This window comes from Columba livia, chromosome 1, assembly GCF_036013475.1.
Source record: "Columba livia isolate bColLiv1 breed racing homer chromosome 1, bColLiv1.pat.W.v2, whole genome shotgun sequence".
In the NCBI taxonomy this organism is placed as follows: domain Eukaryota; kingdom Metazoa; phylum Chordata; class Aves; order Columbiformes; family Columbidae; genus Columba; species Columba livia.
In genome coordinates this window covers 64,689,472-64,714,504 of record NC_088602.1, presented here as the reverse complement: position 1 = coordinate 64,714,504, position 25,033 = coordinate 64,689,472, and the positions used below count along the sequence as shown (strand labels likewise).

General features: G+C 41.2%; 1 protein-coding gene across 3 annotated transcripts in view; it reads left to right on the top strand.

Annotated features, from left to right (window-relative positions):
- The window catches only part of RASA3 (RAS p21 protein activator 3), a 176,858-nt gene that overhangs the window by 120,278 nt on the left and 31,547 nt on the right, over positions 1-25,033 (top strand). For all 3 annotated transcript variants that reach the window (XM_065059559.1, XM_065059568.1, XM_065059552.1), the window contains exons 6-7: positions 20,733-20,813; positions 23,528-23,600. In XM_065059559.1, coding sequence (XP_064915631.1) covers positions 20,733-20,813; positions 23,528-23,600 — 154 coding nt within the window. The remainder of the gene's footprint in view (positions 1-20,732; positions 20,814-23,527; positions 23,601-25,033) is intronic.

Sequence of the window (25,033 nt, the reverse complement as noted above, 5' to 3'; positions counted from 1 at the left end):
GGGAATGATGAAGAAAAAGAAAGGGGAATGATTATATTGGGCGGGGGGGAAGCAGTTCAGAATGTAGTCCAGCATTTTCTTCATGCTGCACTGTTTGCTTTAGGAAGTTACACAGCAAACTGCAGCTGTTAACCTTTTTCCGCATGATCTGAAATCCTTTTCAGGTTTGTTCATAACTAGTTTGGCTGTAATGCTTAGGCATGTAAGAAGAGAGTGCAGTAATGAAGCAATGCTCAACTAAATTTCTGTGTAGCTGGAATTTGCTAGTGGGAAGAACAACAGAGGTAGGGGAGGCAGAACTGTTGTTATAGGTCATTAATGAGTGAAAAGCAGAGACTGGGTGTATTAGGGGAGTGCAGCTTCCGACTAAGTTTTGTGAAGATAAGTGATTTTCTTGTGGATGGCTCATGAACTTGTTGCAGCGAGAGTTATGAACACTACCCTGCAAATGGCTTCATGGATCTAACTGGTTAAACAATTCAGATCTGCAAGGAGAACTCAAGCTGCTTCCAGTGGGCAACTGTTTACAAATACCTTGGAGGTGCATGCTTTTTTAAGCCCCAGAATAGTGCCTTTTTTTTTTTCTTTTCCAAAGACAGTTTCAGGCTGAATGAAGCCTAGGGCTAATTAGGAAACTTTTTTACTTATCCAGAAAATAAAGAAAGATCAGTTTTCTTACCAGCTTACCCATAGGTGTTCGTTCATCTGTGTGCCCTCTGAGCCTTTGCCCATTCTGCATTCCAGAAAGCCTCAAAAGCAGCTGCGGCCTTGCTGGGCCAGCCTGCAGTCCCATGGAGCACACCGTGAAGACTTAACTGGATGGGTGGATAGGAAAATTCATATGAATGGGAGGGCAAATTAAAATTGAGTGCTAAGCTCTTGAACACTAAGTAATGAATTATTTTGAAATGCAAAAGGCACGTTAGCTTTCTCGGCCTCTGCAGAAGCAACAAAAAAGCGGTTTTAAAAACTGTTACCTAATAGGTTCTCCTTAGGTAGCATTCAGTACTTTCATTTAGCCCTAAACCACTAAGCTGTTGTGCTTCATCAGAGCCCTTCAGAGGCCGTAGTCTCTGCCAGCTGTTACGGCACAATCTCCCAGACTGAATCTCTGCAAAAGAGATTATAAGTGGAAGCATTAGTGGGTTTAAAAGTTACACTGACACTACAGATGCAGGCACCACACTCGGACTTCTGGTGTCTCCTTGCAGCTCCTGCTGTCATCCTCTGTGAGAACCACAACTCTGTTTTTCTGTTCCTCCTGGGAACCATTGCTACTTGTGGGCTTCCTCTCTGGAACTGCTGCAAACCCTGATGGTCCTGGGGACTGGCTTGGGCACTGGGTTGTCAGCAGAGTCTCTGTAAGTCTCTTGCATCCCTGTTACGTGACTTGAGATGCAGGCTCTTGGTATGTCATATGTTCACTTTCTACAGAGAGAGCAGGCCTACAGCCTGCTGAACACAGACCTTTGCCCAAGTGCTTGTCAGATGAAAGACAAGATGTATGGACTTGGCAACCTGGTACCTTCATGTAACTGTGTTTGTACTAACTACTGTTGTGCCATGTAGTGCATCTCAAGTGCTAGGAAACAGCAAGTCTTATTCAGTAGGTTCTGGCTTCTCCTCTCTCTGTCTTTCCCTCACAAAAGATCTCACATTGTCTCCTTCCACGTTCTTTACAGCCACAGCCTTCCTGATGCTCAACACAGTCAGCTGCTTCTTGTGGCTACCAACATCTGGCCTCACCTTCCCCTGGTTGTAGAATGAAGGTCATCTCTTGTTAAGTGATTTGTTACCTGTCAGAAATCTGTCTGTAATTTTATGAATATTTTAAGTTACTAAGGCTCTGGAAATAAGTGGTCAAGACTTTCCTATGCTTCCTGCAGCTTGTGTCCATACCCACTCCTTTGTGCTGACACACACCTCCTGGCAGCTGTTTGAGCAATGGTGTATTTTAATTTTTTTCTTCCCCTCATGTTTTTTAAGCTGAATCAGGCCTTAATACTGTGCATGCTAGAAACTGCACTATTCTTTTTCTCTAATGTAGAGGAAGAAAAATAAGCAGCAGGGACCAGGGAAGGATGCTTCTTCTGCCGCCATGCCAGATTGAAGTGTTTGAACTAAGTCATGAACGGAGTGTGTGTACCCATATTCCATGGATACCTCTGAAAAACAATGGCACATACTTCCCTCTAATTTTTTTTTCCCGAGGCACCACTTTGTATACAGATATCCTTCCTGCTTTACAACAAAAGTACTCAGAAAGGAGCCCTAGACCTTTTGTAAACCTTTCCCCACCACTGTTGAAGCAGATTCTGCACAGCACATCAGTGTTTAGCACAGAAAGGTGGTTTCCCAGAGGGTTTAAGGTCTTTGGGCTGGTCCAGACAACTTTCAGCTTGCAAAGCAACACAGGCCAGGATCAGCAGATACCTGCATTCATTTTTTATTTCATTTTTTTATTTTTTAACAAAGAGGAGAGTTCCTGCAGATAGCTTTTTAGAAATCTGTAGGTTTCGCTCTGGTTAAGCTACCAGAGGCAACATTTAGCAGCAGTGTTCTGTATTTAGCAAGATGACATCTGACTTCCAGCATGCCTGAAGGAACAGGCTGCTGAACTCCTGTTGAAAGTCAGCATGAGCTGGGAGCCTGGCTCCCTGATCTTCCTTTGAGAATTCCAGCATGTGTATGTAATTACTCGCATTTAAATGTCTGTATTTATTCAGTGTCCCCAGCTGTTTCTTCAAGTGTTGTCTTATGTCTTGTCTCTTAGGTTTTAAAAAAGCTTGGAAACATCTGCTTTGGAGAGCAACCCCCTCCTTTTGTTCTCCCATGCCAGTAAATCTATATAGCTAAATAAAAACTTATGTGGTTTAGTAGCCACTGCTGTCTTTCATATGCTGTAACACAGTTTTCCAGCAAGCAGTTCATGATTCTACAAAATCCATTAGCAATTCTGAAATTTTATTTGTTAAATGAAGCATTTGTAGCCCTGGTGTGGAAGATGTGGCTGCTCTGCATTAATTTATTATTTGAATGCTGTGCAACCCCCTAGAGAGCTCTACAAGATGTATTCTGACCATGTGGAACGAAGTTAAATGGGCTGTTTGCAAAGGCAAGCAGGAAAGGAAACAATAAGTAGATATGACATCCCTAAGATAAACACTTCAGGGGCCATTAGGAGAACAGTGACTGAGCTGTGGGTATTTAAGAGCTTTTAAAAGCCCTTCTGAAGAGGAAGATGAAGGTAAGGAGGAGGGTGTCATTTGTCAAGTTTGGTTAAGCAGGATTTCTCTGCCCAGGGGTGGGAGCGCTGGGGCTGGGTGACTGTTCCCCAGCCTTCTCTGCCATGTGAATCGAGCACAGTGCACACAGTGGGCAGCAGCTGGCCTGCCTCTCTGACCACTCACATTATAGATTTGAGTTTCCTCACCCGTGAGCTTTGCTGGAAAGTGGTGTGGGCAGCACATTGCTTGCAGGTTGGCCACCATTGCCCTAAATTAGTGTGACTTTATCTAACTCTTTAAAATTCCCTTATGCAATGTGATGTTTCTGAGGTTAAGATAAATGATGCTCTGTTCTGACAATTTTAGAGGGTCAGCCTCTGTTTTGCTTGTCACAGCTCCTGAAGGGCAAAGCCACATATATCAAATCCAGTCAGAAGGGCTGAGATAACAACCATTCCTGCTTGTGGATCCAGTCTACATCCTAATCTAAGCGTAAGAGGAAAACATGATAATGATCTCCTCTTGTCTGGTGAAGGTTTGCTCTTGTCACCTGTGATTCCATTTGGAGACACCTTGAAAAACTACAGGAGCGCAGCTAATCTATGAACCATGTAATATATTTAAATGTTTTTTATAAAATTAAAACATGCAGGCATCATCCTTGAGTCATCTAAGAATTTTGCTTTACTAAGTAGCTTGTTTCCTGCTTTTCTTGTTTACATTGGAGCTCATTTACTTTCCTATAGATAACTATCTTCATCAGATCCCAGGAAAAGGTAAAGAAACTGTCTAAAGAGTTGGATTAAAGAGAGAACTTGGAGATGTGTGGCTATATTGTATCTATACCACTGAAGACCATATTTTGTCTGCTTTCTGTCCTGACACTGATGCTGATAAGAGTGGAAAGCAGGAGTGCAGGAAGGATAGCCAGCAAAGTTTTGGATAATGGTTTTCTGTGCTGTTTTGTGATGTATTTTTTTTTCTGAATGCCGTTTTAATGAAGAACACTTTGGGACCCATTATCTTGGTGCAAGTTCTTTAATCTGTCATAGCATTCCAGTTTTCTTTAATAGGTGGTGGTGGTGGCGGCATGTGGACTCTTGTTACTTGTCAGAGGTGTAGAGAAGGGTTTGTTCCTCCCTTCAGTGTGATGTGCCATACTGTCTTTTTCGAATTAGAGGTTGTGTTCTGCAAAAAAGTCAACAGTAACCAGGAGAAGTTTCCCCATGGAGTCAGTGAGCTGATGACACTGTTTTTTTTACTGTGTGAGGCAGCAGCGCTCAGTCTTGAGCTCTTGATGGTACATGGGCCTGGTGCAAGGCTTGCTGCTTCTGTTGAGTCTGGAAGTGGCCCAAGGCCAGGGCTGACAGCGGGTGCTCTTCCAGCTGTGCTACAGCTCTCAGTGCTCTCTGCCTCTGTTCCAAACGGGTCCCTGAGCCACCCTGCCTCTTGGGTTTGCGGCTTCCAGGTTTAGAGAATATATATTTTGTGTTGTTTTAGAGAAGTTTCTACTCTATTGTAGAGACATGCAGTGTACAGCCAGCTTTTAACTTGTTTCAGGGTCAAAAGAAGCTTATTTTCCTGCCTGAAATACAAGCTGAATCAGGGAGAAAAAAAATGGTGTTGCAGACTAGTTTAATGTATGCATCAGTCAAGTCACCTTGTAGTATTTTGAAAAATTTCAACTTCTGTTTGCTGCTGGTAGGGAATTCTAATGAGGGTATAAAATGGTTTCAAGGCTTCATTTTCGATAAACTGATGCATCCATTAAAATGTGTCACAATCTCCTTTCTCTAGAGAGCATACTCTGCATCGAGCTGCGCCTTTTCCTGCAAGATTGCATCTTGGTTGTGCTTTTATACTTGTATGTGTTTCATAACAAACTGGTTGGGCAAAATTGCTCAGAGATTAAATCACATAGTATCTGGTATTTTTATCATGTAGTGCTGCAATACTGCAGATGTTGGGGAGTAGGGAGGGGAAGAAAGAAGAAATGAGTACATATCTTTGTCCAAAGCTTTAGCATAGTACAGGTTTGTTTTTCCTTCCTTCCAACTCTGGCAGCACTGAGGTTACACTTTCTGCCATCTAAGTAGTTCTCCCTGCTTTGCTTCTCCATCCTGTCCTCCCCAAAACTTCTCTTAACTGTTTTGTAGCCTAAGTCAAATTTAAATTGCTCACTCTCCATCGAACCTGCCCATATACCATCTCTTCCTGCTGCCAAATTTCCCACTAAATGAAGTATCAGTTTGACCCTTCTTTGATTTTGTCTGCAGTGTTTCTTCAGTGCTTCTCCTCTGTTTATGAAATTCTTTGTTTATTCCTATCACAAACAAGTATCTTCATATCTGTAATCCTAATCAAGAGCAACTTCTTTGATTAGACCCTTTGGCATTAGTCCATCTGCAGCAGAACGTGTTTTGAAGTGCTTGCCATTTTGAGCTTGAATCGTCATTACATGACTCTAGAACATGTATAAAACAACTTGTAATACAAGACTGGAATGTAACTCTTCTAAGTCAGTCTGTTTTAATGGTAAGTGCCACTGTTTAAATAACATGAGGGTACTTGCCATTTTACGCAGAGTAAACATAGTCTGGGATTGGAAATGGAAGCAAATTATTCAAGCATAAATCCTTTTGATAAATTACTTTTAGCTTCTGAATGTGCTTGAGGTCACAGTGTTAGGGTGGCTTGAGGGCATTAGAGAGCATTCCTGAACTATCTGTATATGTGAGAGGTGCGTGGATTTTGAGAACTGTGAATCGTTACTACCTTGGATATGCCCATGGTACCCTAAGCACCTGCAGTTTTTACTTCACTTTAATGGTGGTTAGCTGAAGCAGTTGAATTATGGTTGAGGTAGGGCCCTAGGAAAAACTAGTTGTTGTCTTGCAACATGACCTGTATCAAAAGGCTCTTTGGAGTGTATAGTATTTAGCGTAATACAAAGGTAAATTTATATGCTCTTTCATTCTGAATGACTGTTGGAATTCCCACAGCTTCCGTGGCATGCACCATCGAGAAACAATGCTGGTGAAGCTTCTAAAGGGGCAATGTGATGCGACACAATTTACAAATCACACTTTCCTCTGCAAGTTTTTATCGATTGCTCCAAGAGCAACAGTTGCCAAGGTGATATTTAGGTAGCAGAACAGGGAACTGGGGACATAAAGGTATGAGAGGAATAGGGGAAGCTGGAGGGTAAAGAGGAGATCCCAGGGCCATAGGTGTTGAAGTTGGGGGTTTTTGCAAGTATAAGAGCAAAGACATGGTACACAATGCATAAGAAATGCCCTTCATTAACTTTATTGTTCACAGAACTATTTGTTGAGAGGAAGTTGTTGCAAGAAGTCTGACACTGTATGTGACAATAATGAGAGAGTATCACTTTCCCTACTCCATCCAGATGAGCTAGAAATCATGTTCATGTTTGTGGGTACTTTATTGTACTGAGAGCACAACTGGTGATGCACTGTGACCAAGTCCTTTCCAGAGACCACAGTGCTAAAATCACCAAGTGTCCACTGTACTCCCTCCTCCACACGCTCCTTGGTGTAAACCTTTGCCTTGAATGCCATTTTCTGGCATTTTCAGTAAGAGCTGATTGTAAAGTATTTAATCTGTGTTGCTAATTACATATTTGTAACATACAAAGAACTTGTGAGTGGGAAGGATTGTCTTTTAATATTTTTAATTCAATAGCACTTTGAGATGAGCTATTTTTACTGTCCCACTCTATTCCTTCCCACTGTAAAAGGTAGTTTGCTACTTCCTCCTTTAATAATTTTGTTCTCTCAAATAAAAAGAGAAGAGGGAAATATTTTGAAAGCAAATGCAAGACACTCTTCTAACAAGCACAGAAATTGGCAAGGAGGCTGTGCTTTTGGAGGCAGTAGCATGTGCAATCAATTTTAACTCATATTGCAGTTGACTTACTTCCAAGCTGATGGTTTTGTAATAATTTCATACAAGATTCAAACAGAGGCAAGAATTCAGCTAGACCATACAGCTGCAGATGTACTGGCTGGCTGCACATGGTGTTACCCTCTCAGTTGTTTGACAATCACAGCCGCCTTGTCCAGTTTCTTGCCCTGCTGGCCTAAATATCGTGTTGGTAAGAAATGGCACAGTGTGGTGGCCGGCTCTCGCTGTTTCTGTAGAGTCAAAGGCTACAGAGAATCACCAAACCTCCATGTGCAGCCCTTTCCCTACTGGGGACATCCAGTGGTCTTGTCTTCTATACACAGCCACTGGATTTAACAAAATTCATACTACTGGAGTATCTCCTGTGACCTCTACCACTTTCTCAAATCTTGTGGAAATCACCAACTGATCCAAAAATAACATCAGTGAGAGACTGATGGCCAAATGTAGACAGAAAACATTTTCTCGTAAGCCTGTATCTTCAGGAGACCAAGCTAAAAAGGATGCTGTTGAATGGCAAAAGCATTCACAGAAGAGCCACAGGAAGAATTGAAGACCTGGCAAATGTGTCTCACAGTGAACAAATGTTTGATTTATGCAAGAGAAACTTGAAAGTGGTGAAACTACAGTTTGCACAGTATTCAGAGGAGAGTTCTGATTGTATGGTTACTCATTCTCACCACAGTGATACTCAGTGGTTGGAAGCTAAAGACTAGTCTAATGGAAAACACTTGGATATGGTGTGTTGGTTGTTAGTTTTATTTTTTTTTGAGTCATGATCATTAATCAGTGAATGTTTTTCTGTATGACATCGTAAAGGTATTTTAATCATCGTGAGTCCTTTGCATTAAGCCTTAATTTCTTTCAAGAAGGTGTTCTGGAGTTGCAGTAGAAATCAAGAACTCATTGTACAACTTGACTAGGTGGGAGTTTTCATCACGGTCTTGAAAGAGGCCAGATGATGTGATCCCAATGATCCCTTTTGGTCCCAAAATACAAGGAGAAACTTAGTGCAAGTATGAACTCTTTGTGTAATAACTGGAATTATAAAGCTGATGTGGGCTGCTAATTACAGCTGGTTATACCAGAATGCCTGCCTGACCATGCCCTAATTTGCTTCTTGTTCTCCCCTAAGAAGATCTAAAGTGACAAGACACTAAAAACTTTATTTAAAGAGCTCTTACTTTGCATTTTTATTTTATCACCAAGGATCTCAGTGCTGTACAAACAACAGTATAACCACCACTTGGTGAAGCACAGCCTTCTTTGGGATGGGATATCATAAATTTTAACTGAACCTAAGATATGACTGACCTTTCAGGGTAGAAAGTAAAGTCGAATCTGGTGCCAGCAGAAACTGGTCACAGGACGTGTAATGTTTTGCTGCTGGTAGGGTACCAGGTTTCCTGTTCTGATGTGCTCTGTGCAGGAAATCTCACCTGCTGCTTTATCCCATCCAACTGGCTGAAATATTTTGTCTTCCACTAAAAGTCTGTGCCTTCCTGTCCAGGTACCTCCTGGGTACTGCTCTGTGATTACTCAGAAGTACGCTATCACTCAGAAAAGCCTAAATTTTTTTTTCTTTTCTTTTTTTTTTTTTCCTCAAACACTACCTGTAAGTCAGTATGTCTGTATGTTTTCAGAGTAGAAAGCATCAGGCAGGATCATTGCAGGTGAGTGTTTTCCCAATGGCTTAAAAAGTGTGGAGAGTCTTATGAGTCTGTGATATTGCAGTGGATGATACTTTATTAAGAAGGTTTCACTGCTAATGGAAGGTTTTGTCTGCAGGACCCACTTCTTTTGGTCTTTCCACAGAATGGTGCCAAAACATCCTTCCTGCAATTTCTGGATTATGTTCACAGCATGATCCTTTAGGTACAGAACGCTGTAGCACATCTCCAGGAGAGACAGTCCCTTTGCTAAAACTTGTAAGGAGCCCTCCAGCAGGAGCTGAGGGCACCAACAGCCACAACAGTATATCCACTACTGATAAGAAAGAACAGCAATTGGTCAATGAAAGCATTAACACTAGCTCTGAAAAGCTGCACGTGTACTGCCTTACAAGTGAGATGTTTCAGTACCCACCTCAGTGATTTTAACATAAACAAGTGTCAGAGTGAAGTAAGTGGCCTTGTAGTACCAGAGGAACAATGTGAAGTGGGCAAGTCACAATCGTGTGCCAGCTGTTTTTTACGTGAATGGTTTATTAATCTTTCTTGATTTCTCCTCTCACAAAGTCAGAGACATTGAGGAGTATTTTTCAGTCAATTTTGTGGGAAACTGTATTACAAAAACATGGGTTTTGATGCCTATGGTGTTTGTACTGCTTGGAATGAATAGCTCTATGTGCCTTAGTGTAAAAAATTCAGGTAAATGAAACTTAACAAGCCTGATATGCATGTTGCTATTTTGATAACTAAAGAAGACTCCACAGTTCTGCTTCCTGCCTTTCACAAACTTAGTGTATCTGAATGCTGATGTGAACATTTCTGTACTTTGTTTTTTAATAAAACCTAATTTTTGAGAACATAATGCCTTGATTTTACTGTTAAATACCTGATGCTGTGTAATTTTTTTTACCTTCCCTGGCTTGATTACTGCATTATCTGTAATCATGATGAGATGTGTTAACATCTTTTTAGTTATGTAAATCTTGACAGCATCAAGTTATTTTTTCTTTAATTCTAGCTGGAGAGCATTTACATGTTAACTGTGACACAATTTGTGTAACCTTAGCCCAGTTCTCTTATCAAAATGAATTCAGTGCCTCAGCATTACTTTGGGACTCAGTTGGCATCTTAACTGCCACAATTTTTCAGTAGCGTTGATGAATCAGCTTAATTTGAATTCCTTAATGAAAGTATTGCATGTGTAGGAAAGATCACTGGCCTTTAATAATAAATATTGTTAATCAAAATCTCAAATTGTCTGATTATTCACATAAATCTAATCAGAAGTTGTTCTGAGTCCTTTCAAGTTGTGTTTTTAAAGCGTTAGAAGTTCTACCTACCTCAGATGTGCCAAGGCATGCCCAATACAGAAGGTTGTAGCCTCCATGTAGTGTTTGAAGGCACCTTTGATTGTTTTATAGGTCCACAAATAATTGCTTATTTTCTTTTTTCAACTGTGAGCTATTTTTTTTTCCATTTAGAAAGGTGTATTTGCCACTAGAATACATCTAATTAAATATGAAATGTCAGAATCTATGTGAAAGAGTCTTCAAGGACTTATTTGTTAGATATAAATAATTATATTTGAACTGGGTAGGGATGAGCAGAAGCTGGCTGGGTTTTCGTTCTGTTAGTCCCACAGCTCTTGTTAAACCATCTCATTCCCTTCCTGAGTGCACCCCCTGTCACCCAAAAGTTGTTGAGATTTGATCCAGACTCTCATCTGATACATTCCCTTGGCCCAAGAGTTTGGGGTTATTATGCCCTGTGGTTCAAGTATGTTGCAGCATGAGATTTGGATGCCGTACTTCATGCTCTCCCCGTTGTTACAGATGTACATGTCGTTTACCAGCATCTCCAAATTTTTATTTAAATTATTACTGTCTATGGCCAGCCTGGTTGTTTGGCTTGGCTGTACTCAAGCACTTTAGAGGAAACTCTTATTCACCAGCTAGGTAGGAAACCCTTGGGTAAGTTAAGAACATGCTGCTTCTGTTTTGCTGTTTTGTTTCTTAAAGTTGAACGCTGCCCCCTACCTTCCTCCTGCACCAAGGTGCCTCATTTCCTTCACTCTGTCCTAAGTTAATTTTAAAGCTTCTGGGTTTAGTCTTTTCCTCTCTTATATTTTTGCTTACTTGATAATCATATCCCTGCCAGTAGGCTCAAAAGCTTTTTCTTTGGCTCGTTTCTTGGTGATTTCTTGATAACTTTTGCCCTGCCAAGTATCACACTCTGTCTTTGGGATGAATGTCAGTCATTTCAAAACCAGCTTCTTCATTTTGTCTTTCTTCTTGTCCTGTGGTTATCAGTCTATCTAATAGGAGCAGGTTAAAGTTGGACAGGCCTCAAGTCAGAGATTGTTGCAGTTTGCTTTCCACAAACTCTGTACATCACATATAGCACACTGTGCATCTTCTTTATACTGACCTACGTTTCCAAGCAAAGAGAAACAACATGGGAGTTTTTAGCATCGCTGGCTGAATTCGTTATGTAGCCATAGCAGCCTGTGTCTGACTCCCAAGCTGCCTTTTGGCCTTGGGTCATCTGTCTCCTTATCTGCCTGTACAGACCATATTTCATTGCTTCCGTTTAATATTGCCATAGGCCAGGCTTAGCTCAGATAAAGCATTTGTGTAGGCTATAATAATTTGCTTAATGTCGTAATTGTTGTCATTTTGTGCTTCACTCCTCTTACGTTTCTCACCATGCTGCTTTAACATGAATGCTTCTGCAACTGCCTTCGTATGTTGACCCATTCCTTAGCTTCCTGCCATATTACGTCAAATACAAATTTCTCCACTTTTCCTACAAGAATCAATATAGCTCTGTCATGAAGCAAATTTATCCTTTCCTGTTTGTACCTCTGTTGTGCTACTCTTTCCTTATAGTTTTTGCATACTTCTTGCTCTGCTGCAACTTGTATTTGAGTCTTCTGTCTCCTCTGAAAATCGACTTGTGCTGGAAATAATTCCTTCTCCTTACTTACCCTTCTGCTTTACTCTCCCATTGTTCAGCTATTGCTGACCCTGTTAATAACTGGGGTTGCGAGTCTGAGACCAAGGCAGGAGGAAATGATGTCAGTGCCAGTAATAGTCACCAAATCAGTTCGGTTCAAGATTTCATCAAGCTTGTGTCTTTGTTCAAGGCCTCAGGGCAATGTCACAGATAATTTAACCTTTTTTTACATTAACCTAAAACTTTTCTGAAGTGGCTTTCAGGAAGCTTGCAACTCTTCTGTAATTGACTCATCAACTGGCTTAACTGCTAATGGATTAACTCCTTGTCCTGTGAGAACAGGATGGCTGACGCCCACTTTTTAGTCTGTTCTCTTTATTTAGAACTGAGTACAGATGGTGCTCTCTAAATGTGTGGTTTTAAAAGTCTTTCTAGAGCTGTTATTGGGAAGCAAATTGGATGTTTTGAACTGTAGCAGGAAGGACAGCTCCCATATTAATAGCAGAAAAAAGTCCATGTGATTTTTAAACCATTAAGAAATGTTTAGATGTCTACTGACAGGATAAAATTTGTGCAGTTTATTTGAAGTGATAGTGGTTTTAGGGATGCATATGTATTGACAGTATTTCTTCCTTATATTTATTGAAAACATTTTTGCATTGCCTGTAGCTTTAGTGTAGTATCTCTAATATTATTTGGTTTAGATTGGGGAAGCAGAGGTTGTGGTCATTAGCTTTCATTTGCTTTCTGTATATTATTGGTTGGGTTTGTATGAATATTTGTTCCTGTTTTGCTATAAAATATCTTCAGTAAATACCTGGGGAAGAAACTGTTGCTCGAAACCGAACATTAACAGTCAGTTCCTCTTCCTCTGCTCTATCCAAAGGAAATCACCATTAATAGCTTTATGTTAACAAGAACTGTGTGTGTGTGACAGAAATGTGGCACATACAGAGCATTCTGGTGAAGACCAAAAGCTAATCGGGATCTGTGTGAGGCTGCAAAAACTGCTGTAGTTCAGCTCAGGAAGGAGCATCTGTTCAGGACAAGACAAGGTTAGGAACATGTTTAAATGTTTTGCTGGACTGCAACTCTTCTGAACTCAACTGGGAATGTAGAAAAAAAGGCAGAATTGATGTGGGATTGCAGCTGTAATCTCAGAGTTTCAAGGTTTCTGTTGTGCTTTTGGTGTGGAGGCTTTGGAGGGTATCTTGAAGAGAAAAATCAAAGTAGTTGCCTGCACAGCCTGTTCCTCTGATCTGCAAAAGCTCTCTCCAGATTTCAGAAGCTGAAATGGGGGTGGTTTTGAGTGTGTAATGTACCTTGTATAGCGATATTTCAGAGGCCACACATGGAATGCTGTACAGCCTTTTATTTTAAGGGAATATGCCTCAAGTGAAATGCTGGCCTCAGTTAAAGTTGTGCCATTTGTTTGAGTGAGGCAGGATTTCATTTAGGGCCACAGATCTTTGTGGCAAAATGAATTGTCATGTGAAGGGGGAAAGCAGCTCCAGTAAAACATTAATTCTCTTGGAGGTTAAGGGGATGGTGAAGGGATTTAGCATTTGTAAGCCAGAACATGTTTGTTCACCAAAAAAAAAAAGGAGGAAAAGGGGGTATCATCCAAAGAAGACAGCATACCACTGGAGTTCCTAAAGGAGAGTGGTTTTCTTGGAAGGGCAGAAAAAGAGGTGGAGGGATAGATGGGAGAGCAGCAGTGTGGCTGAGGATTGGATAAAGACTCAGGTTTCAGGTTTCCTGGAGAGATGAAAAAAATGTAGTGGGGAAATGGCTTGAAAAATGATAATAAAGCAAGCATTGATGTATTTAGTTCAGTATGGCAATATCCACTTGGATATTTTTCCATCCTTTCCCTGCTTCATTCGGCCAAGCATGATCAGTGATCACTGAACACTACGCAGTGCTGGAACATTTTGTGTCTGAGAGGGACATGAGATGAAGGTCACATCACTGTGGACAATTCCCACTATGTTAGAACCACTTCCAGAGGAAACGGATCTGTTCACAGAGCAAAAAACATGCAGGTGTGAAGAATAGTAGGAAATTTTGTTTTGGTACAAGTAGGTCATTTCCAAAAGTAAAGGAATAGGTACTTTTGAAATAGTCTTTCACTAGAGTTCTCATAATTGAAGCAGGCGTGATCCTTTGGCTTCAAATATTCATCCAGATGACAAAGGCGTGACTCAATACATGGATGCAGCAGTGCAGGCTTCCCTATTCCCTGGGGACGGGGGTAAAGCAGAGGCAGAATATGCATTGATAAGGAAACTTTGAGGAGGTTGGGACATAATTGTCTTAGTACTTTGGATGATGGAGACAGAGTGTAATTTAAAACCAGGACTGAGTATATTTAGAAAACTTTTGCTTTATTCCAGAAGAAACATGTCGCTTGGTCAGCCTCTTGGCAAAAAAGGGTTGCATGTTTATGTGAAGTCTTGAATGAAAATCCAGTAGGTTATTTTGTGGAAATGACGAGGACGTGCAAGGTTTGTCTGGAGGTGCACTAGCAGCAGTTCTGATACAACATTTGGTCAGACCAAAACCCAGGATGCTGTCTTTGAGCATGTTCAGTAGGAGATGAAGGATTATGAGGGCAGGCATGCTGTGATATACTCTTCTGGTCTTCAGAAATTTGTGATTTGAAGGATTTCTGAGCTAGACGTTGTGCCTTTGTGCCAGCTAGTGGTGGATGCAGATCCATCCAGGCGAAGCCCCTCTGAACAAGAGCCCCTCTAAACACGCCAGACCGAGGGAATAAGAAGGAGGCCTGGGAACAGTTCCTGCTTGCAGTGGAAGACAGAAGTCAGTTCACTGGTCGCAGAGCAGCTACCACGTGCCAGCACAGATATGAGGTTGGCCAAGGAAGTCTGTTGTGCAGCATTACCTTGAAGTTCCTCTTAAACCACTGGGACTGAGTAAGGAGCTCGGATCATGGATGGAAGGCTGTACTGAAATAAAAGAATATTCAAGAACGAAGTGAATGTGGCAAGGAAAAGGGAAGCACCACTTCTTTTACTGTCAGACTAGACAAAAAGACTGGAGTACTCTGTTATGAAGTTAAAGATTAATACCCTGTTTTATGTGCCCTGAGAACACCATTCACAAAGGGAGAGTATTCAGAGATGCTCCGTTACTCCCGCTAGACAATGTACTTGGGATAGTACATATGTTACAAGATGATCCTGTAGTCAGTAGTAGACAAAAAAAGAGAGATCCAGAGGGACTCGCATACCCAGCGCTGGGGAATGTACCTTACCAAACAAGTACTTAGCATAAGCCAAAGATGCATTGTTGTGATGACAGTTCTGACAAATCTGCCACAAAGTTTACTTTTAACTTGATACTTCTCTGACTGGTCAGGCTTACCACACAAAGTACTGAGCGTTCAAGTAATCGTTAGATCACTAGAGCAAGCAAGGAGGAGGAAGTCTCTTGCCTTTGAAATGACACAGAGAAGAACCCAAACACAGCCAAAAAATACGCATATGAGGTGGGACACAACCTCAAGGTTAGGAAATGAAAAAGAGGTGGAGCAAGTAGAGGCTTGCTTTGAAAGAGAAGGTTGATATGATACATCAGTAAACTTGCCAACTATTAAGATTGATCCCAGGAACCCAGTATGTATGTGAAAGCAGTTAGAACACCTGGAATAGGTACAGTGATAGAAAGCAAGATTGTGTAGAAAAAGAGATGTATTTATTTTCTGTTGAGGAATCACAGTGAGAAAACAATTCTGATTTGAGAAAAGAGGAAGGGAACGGTGTGCTCTTCCCTATGCTAGGTTGAAACTGAGGGAAGAACTGAGCCTGACTAGGTATACTGAAAGTGATTTAGTGTGAAAAAACAGTAAATATGATTCAATGTTTTAAGAACAGCCATGTTCTTTCTGGTTTCTCTTCTCAGTGTCCGTTTTTGTGTTGGTTGTCCATTCTGGTGCTCAAGGACGCCGACGACATGTGCATCCTGACCTAATCAGAGTGCCTGTAATTTTAAAATAATTTTTCCGATTCCAAGGAAGGGGTGTGGAACGCCCACAGGCTTGAATCATCCTGATGTTGCTTGCCTGTGTTAAGCCTGGTTTTGAGTATCATTGTGCGGGGGCTCTCTGAGAGACTACAGCCTCCAGCTCTTGGTTGGCAGCCCCAAGGCAGAGGGAGTGCCTGAGTTGTCAGATGTGAGCTGCTTGGTTTTTGTTGAAAAAATAGTCTTTTTTCAAAACCTTCTCCATCTGCCTCCCTCTCAACTTCTGTAATCATGTAATTTTAAGGCAAGAGGGCACGCTCACCGTGTGTTTGGGTTTGAGGTTTTCTTTTTACCCTCTGGGAATTTTCCATAGCTTATTTACTCTTGTGAAGGTTTGGTCATGAACCACATCGAAAACTGAAATATCTGGTTCCTTGAAACCTGTTAATTTTATAAGCCACAAGCAAAATATAGTGAGGCAGCTGCATTGAGAGTTTTCCCATATGACCCAGCACTAACCTTAGCCCAGCCCAGACGGGCTGACTGGGAGGGATGGCTCACCCTGTCCCAGCTGGGCTAGAGGCAGCTCATGATCAGAAACTACCAGTTGGGCAGACGTTCTTCCTCCGGGGCCTGATGAGTTGACTTGTAATTCTTGAATAATCTTAATTGCTTAGGCTTTTTTTTATTATCCTAGGACGCATATGTTTATTCATTCCACAAATAATTAGAGCAAAGGCATGTCATTCCTACTGGCTCTGTTCACTGCTTCCCAGCATGGCCCCCCATCTCCCTTCCCTGAGATTGTACCTTTATTATACATTTATTTCCATATGTTTTTTTCATCTAATCCAGATATGAACTGTCACTCTTAATAATGTGATACCCATGTGGCAGAATTGAGCCTCCATTTGTTTTGTGTCTCTGAGTAGCTGTCATCTTGCTCTAGCTCTTTTCCTGCTTGCCAATTAAAGCTCGTATTTTGGTACCAGGTTGGGAGGAGTGTTAACTTACCTACTAACTTGCCCATGACTGAAGGAGGTGGCGATAATGAAAGCAGCTCTAGGATCTGAGTTTCCTGTAGCTAATGAGGGGATACTAGAGTGAGTCAACCAGACCCGTGCCTTGTTGAATTTCATTGTCTCTCCCCACAGTGCTCAGTAAGATATAAGAACCAGAATGAGCCTCTCTCCGGACATAGCCTTCCTTCCTCAAAATTTTAAGTCTTCAGTCTTTTGTCTTCTTTCTCCAACATCCTTAAACAATAACTGCTTTTAAATTACCTGAAAGGCTTGGGATATCGTTTATGTCGGGGTCTGTTTCCTGTTTTCGCACATTTTGTTTTTCTCAAGGTTGCTTTTGCTTTTTGTATTCCAAATGCACACAAAGAAATGCCTTACTCTTAAGTCATCGCGACTGTATGAGAACATCTGTGTATTTCGGTGTGGTTTTTTGTTTTGTTTTTGCTTTTCTCCCCAGAGAACATAAAAACTATCCTGCTATGTTAAATGCCCCTCTAGTCTAGCCTAGTACTGTTTCTGATGTTTGCTGTTGAGTGATACTTCAAATATGGGATGATTGCTTCAGTGTTACACCCTTCCCAATCAGCAATTTGGGCTTTCCTGAGCTGAAGGAGGTTTCTGGACTATTAAGCTTTAATAGCTGCCTACAGACCTACATTTAATGCGTTCGTGTAGTCCTGGTTTGAATCCATATGTTCTTCTGGCTTCCATGACATCTCATGGCAATACATTTTGCAATTTTATTACATATGGTGTGTAAAAGGTACTTTCTTCTGTTTATTTTAAACCTGCTGTCTGGTAATTTCATTATGTGCCCTCTACTTCTTATTTTGTGAGGAAATGTTCTTCATACCATTCATGATTTTGTAAGCTGTTCATGAATGGATAACTTCTGTTTTCTGAGCTGGAGAATACAAACCTGGGAGAGCCACGAGAGATTACAATTCATCTTGTTGTTCTTCTCCGTATGTTTTGTATAGCACACAGAATTCAATATGCAAGTGCCCAATGATTTACGTTGCTGTGTTTTCTCTGACCAGCTAATGATACTGTTTCTTTTTAACTGTTGCTGATGGCTGATGTGATAATGACAGAAGGCTATCCACAAAAAAAATGTAAAAAAAAATATTTGATGTGGTAATACTAGAATAGATCCTGTCATTGTATAGGTGTACAGTTAAGATGTGCATATTTTCTTGTGTGGATAACTTCACACTTTTGATCATTCAAATTAATCTCTGATTTTATTGTGGAGTGATTTATAAACTCTGCGTCTCCTCAAGTGTAGATGATGCTGTCTGGGATCACCTTCTATTGTCTGTATATTATTGAAAGAACCACTTATATTAAAACAGGAATCATACTCTATCTGAACATGCTTTCTCTGTGTTTAAATTTCACATAACTCTTCCTGTATGGATGAGAGCTGGCTTGGGAGCCATTCATCAACAGCAGAAAATTGGCTGACTGCTATAAAACCATTGAGTTACTATTTCATTTTAAGGGGCTTACAGGCTGCCCTAAGGAAGCAGTGGAATGGGGGGGGGTGTTGCTGACACTTGATGTACAATTGTTCTGTTCAAACAGGAATGTGTTCAAACCACATCTACTGTCCTGGAAGAATTACCAGCAGTCATGCTGTAGTTCACTGGCAAAGTGTTTCTGCTGTGAATGTAGTCATACTAATGCAAAGACCACTAGAAGGAAAGTGGTCTGTCCTTTACTCATAAGAAAATCAAACTGGACCTGCCTCTTAAAGGCTTTCTGCTGGTACTTATGGGATTTTCTTCCTGCACTGCTAGCTACTCTGCCAGAAGGCTACAATGTGAAGGTCCTCCTAAGTGTTATTTCTGTTCACATTTAAGAAGTAGAATTTCTCTTGCAATTTTTAATACTTGTATTAATACGCATGCAAAAAAAGCCTATTCTGCACCTCTGTAAGATGGGCTGAATGAATATGTAGTAGGACTTGGTTGCTTTAAAACAGGGATCTAGTCTGTTTGTGAGACCCCTGAGAGGCATGGAGCTGTTAAATATAAATGTTCCATGGGTACCTCCTGCCTTTCTGGAGACCAAGGGACTGAGGAAGAAACTGTTAAGTCATCTCAAACGGCACTAGATGTGTGCATTTAGACAATCAAATTGTGTATATTGTGTGTTGCTTGATGTTGAGGGTTACTGGAGCTTGCACCTTGCCTTTCCAGCTGGTGCCGGGATAGAATTTGTGGCTTGAGTTTTGTTGTTCATGTGGCAGCACTCTGCAATATCAGATACCTGCTAAACGAGGCATCTGGGAGGCTTGTAAATTCTGTCTGTATGGAAGGTAAATTTGTAATGAAATAATAGAAGTCCAGAAATAAAGCAGCCCAGTGCCTATGCAATCCAAGTTTTCCCCAACTTTCTCTGTGGTTTTGATCTGTGATTTCATTTAAGTATCCAAAACACAGAACATAAATCTCTTTTGCACTGAATCAGCAATGAAGACTCACCCAGTTCAATAAAGAAGTGCTTTTCCATGCGTGTAGAGGCTATGCAAATGAGAAGCTTGTGAGTGTATTATTGGGGGCTGTCTGTATTAAGCCAATTACTTAGCCTTTATTCTGCAGGATCATAGGCGTGAAAATCCAGCTATGAATGTAATGCATCTCTTTAGCTGCCTGCATGTGACCCCTTAGTCTGATCATCAGTCTTCCTGTACTCTGTGAACCTGCCTATACTCTGCATCCTCTGCTATAAAAATGCTATAAAAATGTATTGGTGCAGAATATTATTTTTTCTCTCTTTATGCAGAGTAAGTAATAAGTCTGTAGTTAAACTGTATTAGAAGTCTACATCATATGTTATCAAATAACTTGCTTTGTGTATAAAATTGTGGATCACTATCTGTTTCTGAATTTTTCTCTATCGTGTTTGTTGTTTTTTTATTTTGTATCAAAGTTGCTGTCACTGGAAGCAGTAAAATGGATGTTACTTTTCTTGCTGATTTTATAGCACCCAGAAGTGTGCGAGATATTTCACACTGCAAGATTTTTCACCTGCCCAAAGAGTTTGAGCTTGTCTTCACCTAGATTTTCCAGTTATAATTGTGTTAAATACATCAGCCCAACAGGCTTACCTCTTGGAAGCAGGGAGAGTCCTGGTAACTGGCTTGTCTGCCTTTGTTTCCAATTGATGCTGTACTCCTCAATTGTGAAATATGAAACATTTTTTCACTGTTGTGGGGGTTGTGTTGCCTCTTTTTTTTTTTTTCCCAAAGAAATGTTGAAATGAGAATGCGAAAGTGCAGATTTCTCACCATGTCTTGCAGCAAACCCAGGTTTGTTCCGTTTTGTCCCTCCAGCGTCTCTTCGACTTCTTCAGTGCAGAACTGCTGAATGCATTTCCTCAGTTTTGCTTTTTACAAATCTTATGGAGAAAGGTGGCTGTTTCGTGCTGTCTCCTGGTCTGTAGTCAACTACGTTTTCAAATAAGTCCATGCCAAATTTTGTCAAAAGCACTGGGGCCTTCATGAATGTGATTCTGACAAATTGCTTGACTACTGCTGGGATCTGTCTCTGTTTTTTCAGTCTTTTGTTACAGAAGTAAATCCTGGCACTTTTTTTTGGTGAATAAGTTGTCACAGAATTTTAAAGTGCTGACAGCTCCCATCTTGACAGCAGACTTTTATTGCATGAAACTTAAGTTGTTGTGCTTGCAAAATAAGAATCCTTCAAGTCAAAGTTTCTGTGTAATTTAACAGTATTTTTGACCTCACTGAAGTTAGTATTTAAGACCAAAATGTGTTTTCAATATTAGGTATAAATTAAAGGCTTGTGCTTAGTGACATTTCAGTTCCCTGGTGTCGAGTATTGTGAAAAGGGAGCAGGATGAAAATGCATTGCTTTTATTTAAACTCCAGTCTCTTCCCATTTCATTGATTTGTTTGCCTACGTTTTCTTTTTTTCTAGAGTTCTAGAATGCCAAGGGCTGCCCATTGTGAACGGGCAATGCGATCCCTACGCCACCGTTACCTTAGCAGGACCCTCCAGGCAAGTATTGCACAAACAAAAGCTTCCGTTTCATAAGGGTGGCTTCTGTTTCCTTTGTCTATTAGAAATCTGCATTCTCCGATGGACAGATGGGAGTATTTAGACACCACTAGAATATGTTAAGTGTTCACGAGTGCATGTATGAACTACTGAATTATACTAGAGTAAGTCAATTGAGGCTTGTTTCAGTCTGAGTAATTTGAATATCCTGAAGTATGTAATTTGTGGTTAGGCTTAATTTGTGCATATTCTCACCTCACAGTTGGAGGCCAGTTTTTGAGCAAATTCATTGCCTAATTTTGAGCAGGGGCAGAAGAGGAAGCTGAATACATCAACACCTTGCAACGTATGCACATTTTTATGTGAATATTTAGAGTATTTTCACTTTCAAGGTGTGACAAGTTAATGTGTATTTCAAAATCCCTAGGTGTTTCAGTCCTGTAATTTGATAGAGGTGGACATAATAGCATGAAAAAAATTCAGAAAGAGATTTTAGTTATGAGATTCTGCATATAATACTCCCCATTTAAAATCTGGAATTAAATTGTCCTTTTATAAGATAAGAATGTCCCATGCTGTTGGATGTCACTGGTTTTGTTTCTGCTTATCCACAGTCATCTTCTATGTCTGTACCATGTTAGAAACAAAACAGCTTTTGTGTGACCTCAAAGAATCAGATTTAGTAGCATGGGTTATTCATAAAGTTTTACAACAATTTATTGAAAATACTATAAATAAAGTGCGTTCTTGACAAATACCTTGCATGCAGAGGAGCCTTTGAGACTGGTCTGTGTTGTTTGTCTCTGTCTAGGTGTGTTGTACCTTACCTCCATTAATGAGCTGTGTAATTGAGTTGTATGCTTTGATGTTTTAAAGTCTGTAACTTGTTTCAGATGGTACTGGGTGGCTATTACTGAAACTGTAAGGAGACTTTTTGACTAACCCTTGTGTCCTTGAGCGTCCCAACTTACCTTTCTTTATCTGCTTCCCTCTGCCCCCTAGTCTGGGTAATGTGTGACAACTGATAACCTATTTCCCTTCAGAATAAAGGGCATAGCTGCATCCTATTCCTAGCTGGGTTTTGGTGGGGAGAAGGCTTACCTCCTATCTCCAGCCAGCAGCATGCAGCTGATTCCCATCCACTGCTTTGTAATTGCTTAATAATTGTGCTTGCCTTAATCACCTCCCGTTCTACATCCCGCATCCCAGTGCCCTCCCAGATGGGCTTATCGGTAAAGAAGCTGATTGACAAGTGTGACTGATGAGATGGAATAGGCAATCTGCCCTACGTCCTGGAGGCGATTAGTCTCTTTTATCTCTCAGCTCTTCCTCGGAGTAGTGGGATATTCTTAATCCGTACAGTATTCTCTGGATTTTTCAATGCGTCTCCTTTTAGAGTAGGAAAGCTGCTTTATTCTGCTGCATTTATGCAGTACCGAGCATAAAAACATCAACAAATGTGCTGCTGTTTATTGTGTGATTTGTACCTAGAGAGCCATCAGGCTTCCTGACCAAAACTGTTTCTAGGCCTTTATTATATATGGGAAAACACTATACTGGTGGGCTGGCCCATTGCCATCACACAGGAAGCCTGTAGCAGCACTGAGAATGAGACCCAACTTTACTTGACCTCTGTAAAAGAGGACATAGAATTCCACGGTTCGTAGAAGCAATTACAAGCTATCTAAGCAGCTTTGCTGCATGAGAAATGAGAGATAGATTCTGGGATGAAATGATTAGTAGGTCAGTTTTCCACATGGCTGATGCGCCTCTCCATCTGCGTCTGTTTTATCTATGCCGCCTTATTACCGCAGAGCTGTAGGGGAAGACGGGTGACATGGGACAACACAGGGCTCTTCACTTGTAGGTAACGAGAACAAATCAAGCATACGTTCCTAACATTTGGAAGTCATCAAACAGCTGCTGGCTGGCCTGCGTGCAGCGCAGCGGCTGGCGTCAGCCCAGTGCCGGGCAGTCAGATGTGGGTGTTCTGACAGGCAGGCCCAGGCAGATGGCACGGCTCGGGGAGGGTGAGTGGGCAGCGCCAAACTGTGTCAGGCCTCTTGCCCGCTCTGGTTGCTACAGAGCAGTAGAAACTGCAGAGATTTCTGTCCGGTGCCACTCATGATAATTCAACAACGGGACATTAACTAGGGGCTGTTTGGACTGCAGGGAAAAAGGTGGTAATACAGCAATAAAAAAATTCATACTGAGAAAATGATTCTAGGTTTTTCTTAATGATTTAACATCACTGAAAAGCATTCATTGATTCCTCAGCCCAGGATTATAAAATATAAATACAGAAATAGCTATGCCAGTCTTCCTGTCTCCTATGCTTTTAGGGTATGAGGAGTTTTTGAGTCACATCAAGACTGAGGCGGTCGCCCAAATGTTGCTGTTCAGAGCTCCATTCTTGCCAGTTGCCTTGTACGGATATAACATTCTGCTGGATCACGCCTGTGACAGAATCAGGGTTCAAGGAGTTGTGTTGAGAGGATAATAAACTGTGATTACTGCCACTTTAGAGAAATAGGCTTGCAGTGAATCTCTTGAGTGTGTGTGACTTGTGTGTGCCTGCTGTGCTGAAGCCACATGGCATTCCGGTTTGATCAGATAAATCAACTAGGTGGCTATTTGTTCCTCAGTGGCCCTGTTCTAAGATGACACTTCTGCTAACATTGTTTCTTACCTTTCTATTTCTTTCCTTAATTCAGATCGGAAGCCAAAAAGACAAAAGTTAAAAAGAAGACCAACAATCCACATTTTGATGAAGTGTTTTATTTTGAGGTTGGTATTTCAAAGGAATGGGTGATAAGCTGAAATACTATACTGTAGATAGTTGGCACTTGGCACAGCATCCTGCTCCATGCTGCACCAGCTGTCTTCTTTGCAGACTGGTTCAAAGCATGGTACAGAGGAAAGAAGTACCCAGGATCAGATTGTTCACTGAGGGAGCAGTATGTTGCTTCAGCTCAGGTGCCATATAGGAAAAGCTTCAACGCGGGCACTCATGAGCAGCTGGCTTTACACTCTATCCTGGCTCACCCCAGAGGAGTTTTGAAAAAAGCCACTTAAAAATGGGATTTTAAAAAAAAATTATTTTTTTTTAGCTGGTGGTTTTATAGCTGCTCCACCCGGTTTTTCCCAGTCAATGGGAGTAAGGTTTTCTACTAGGAATGCTGAAACCTGTAGAGGAAAAATACATTTAAACTGGATACTCTGGCTGCCTACCAGTCTGCTGCAATACCAGTGCCTTTCCTCCAAGTGAGTGAAACCTCTACTGCTTTACTTATTACAGAGAATTTTCAACAAGTCCAGTTGAGACAAAGTATAACTTCCATGGAAGTGCTCATTTTGGTTCTTTCTGGCAAGAGCAGCTGTAATTGTGGTGTGTCCATACATATATGTGCATGTGTTTATCATTTGGATACCTCTTGGAACTTTTCATTCTGTCTTCTAAACTATGTGTATCTTTTTTTTTTGTCTCATAAACCTCTTAGTCACAACTACACTTAACTGTTCTATTTCAATAGATACCTCAAGAACGGTATAATGACAATCTTGGCATAAGGAAGTTCATGAAAAGCCAGAGTAGTACAATGCAGTTGGCAAATCATTGAAAAGCTGTTTCTGCCCACACGGCTCGCATCATTCAGGTCACATTTATATTAGAAGTTGTTCCTGGCATAGGGGTGGCACATGGAGATGTGGTTTCTCAGATCAGCTCAGGGGCACAGACAGCCACATCAGGAAGGAGAGCTGGGGAGAGAGGAGCCAGTCACCATTGCACTGTGCAGATCTGAAGTGCAAATACCACTCTTGGCAGTGCCAGTAAGGGACTTATTGCTCTCTTCCCCTTTCATCTACAAACCACCATCTTTGCCCAGAAGCTGACAGTTGTACCAGCTAATCTAGAATCAGTCATACCAGCAGAAATGTACCCTTGTTGATGTCATGGATCTGAGGAGCAGATATAGCAATTTCTTCATTGGCAGGAGTACTTCCTCACTGCCCAAAGGGCTGGATGCCCTGAGGGTTGGCTGGGATAGCTATCTAAGGTAATCTTTCCTCTGGTAACCCAATACATCTCTTCCTAGGGTATAACTTCACCGCAGGCTTAACTTTAGCTAGCAGAGAGTTTTCATGCCTGCTTGCCTGACTCTTTGAGACTCTGTGGGGGTGCTGCATGGGCATGGTTGGTGGGGGCAGATCCCATGGCA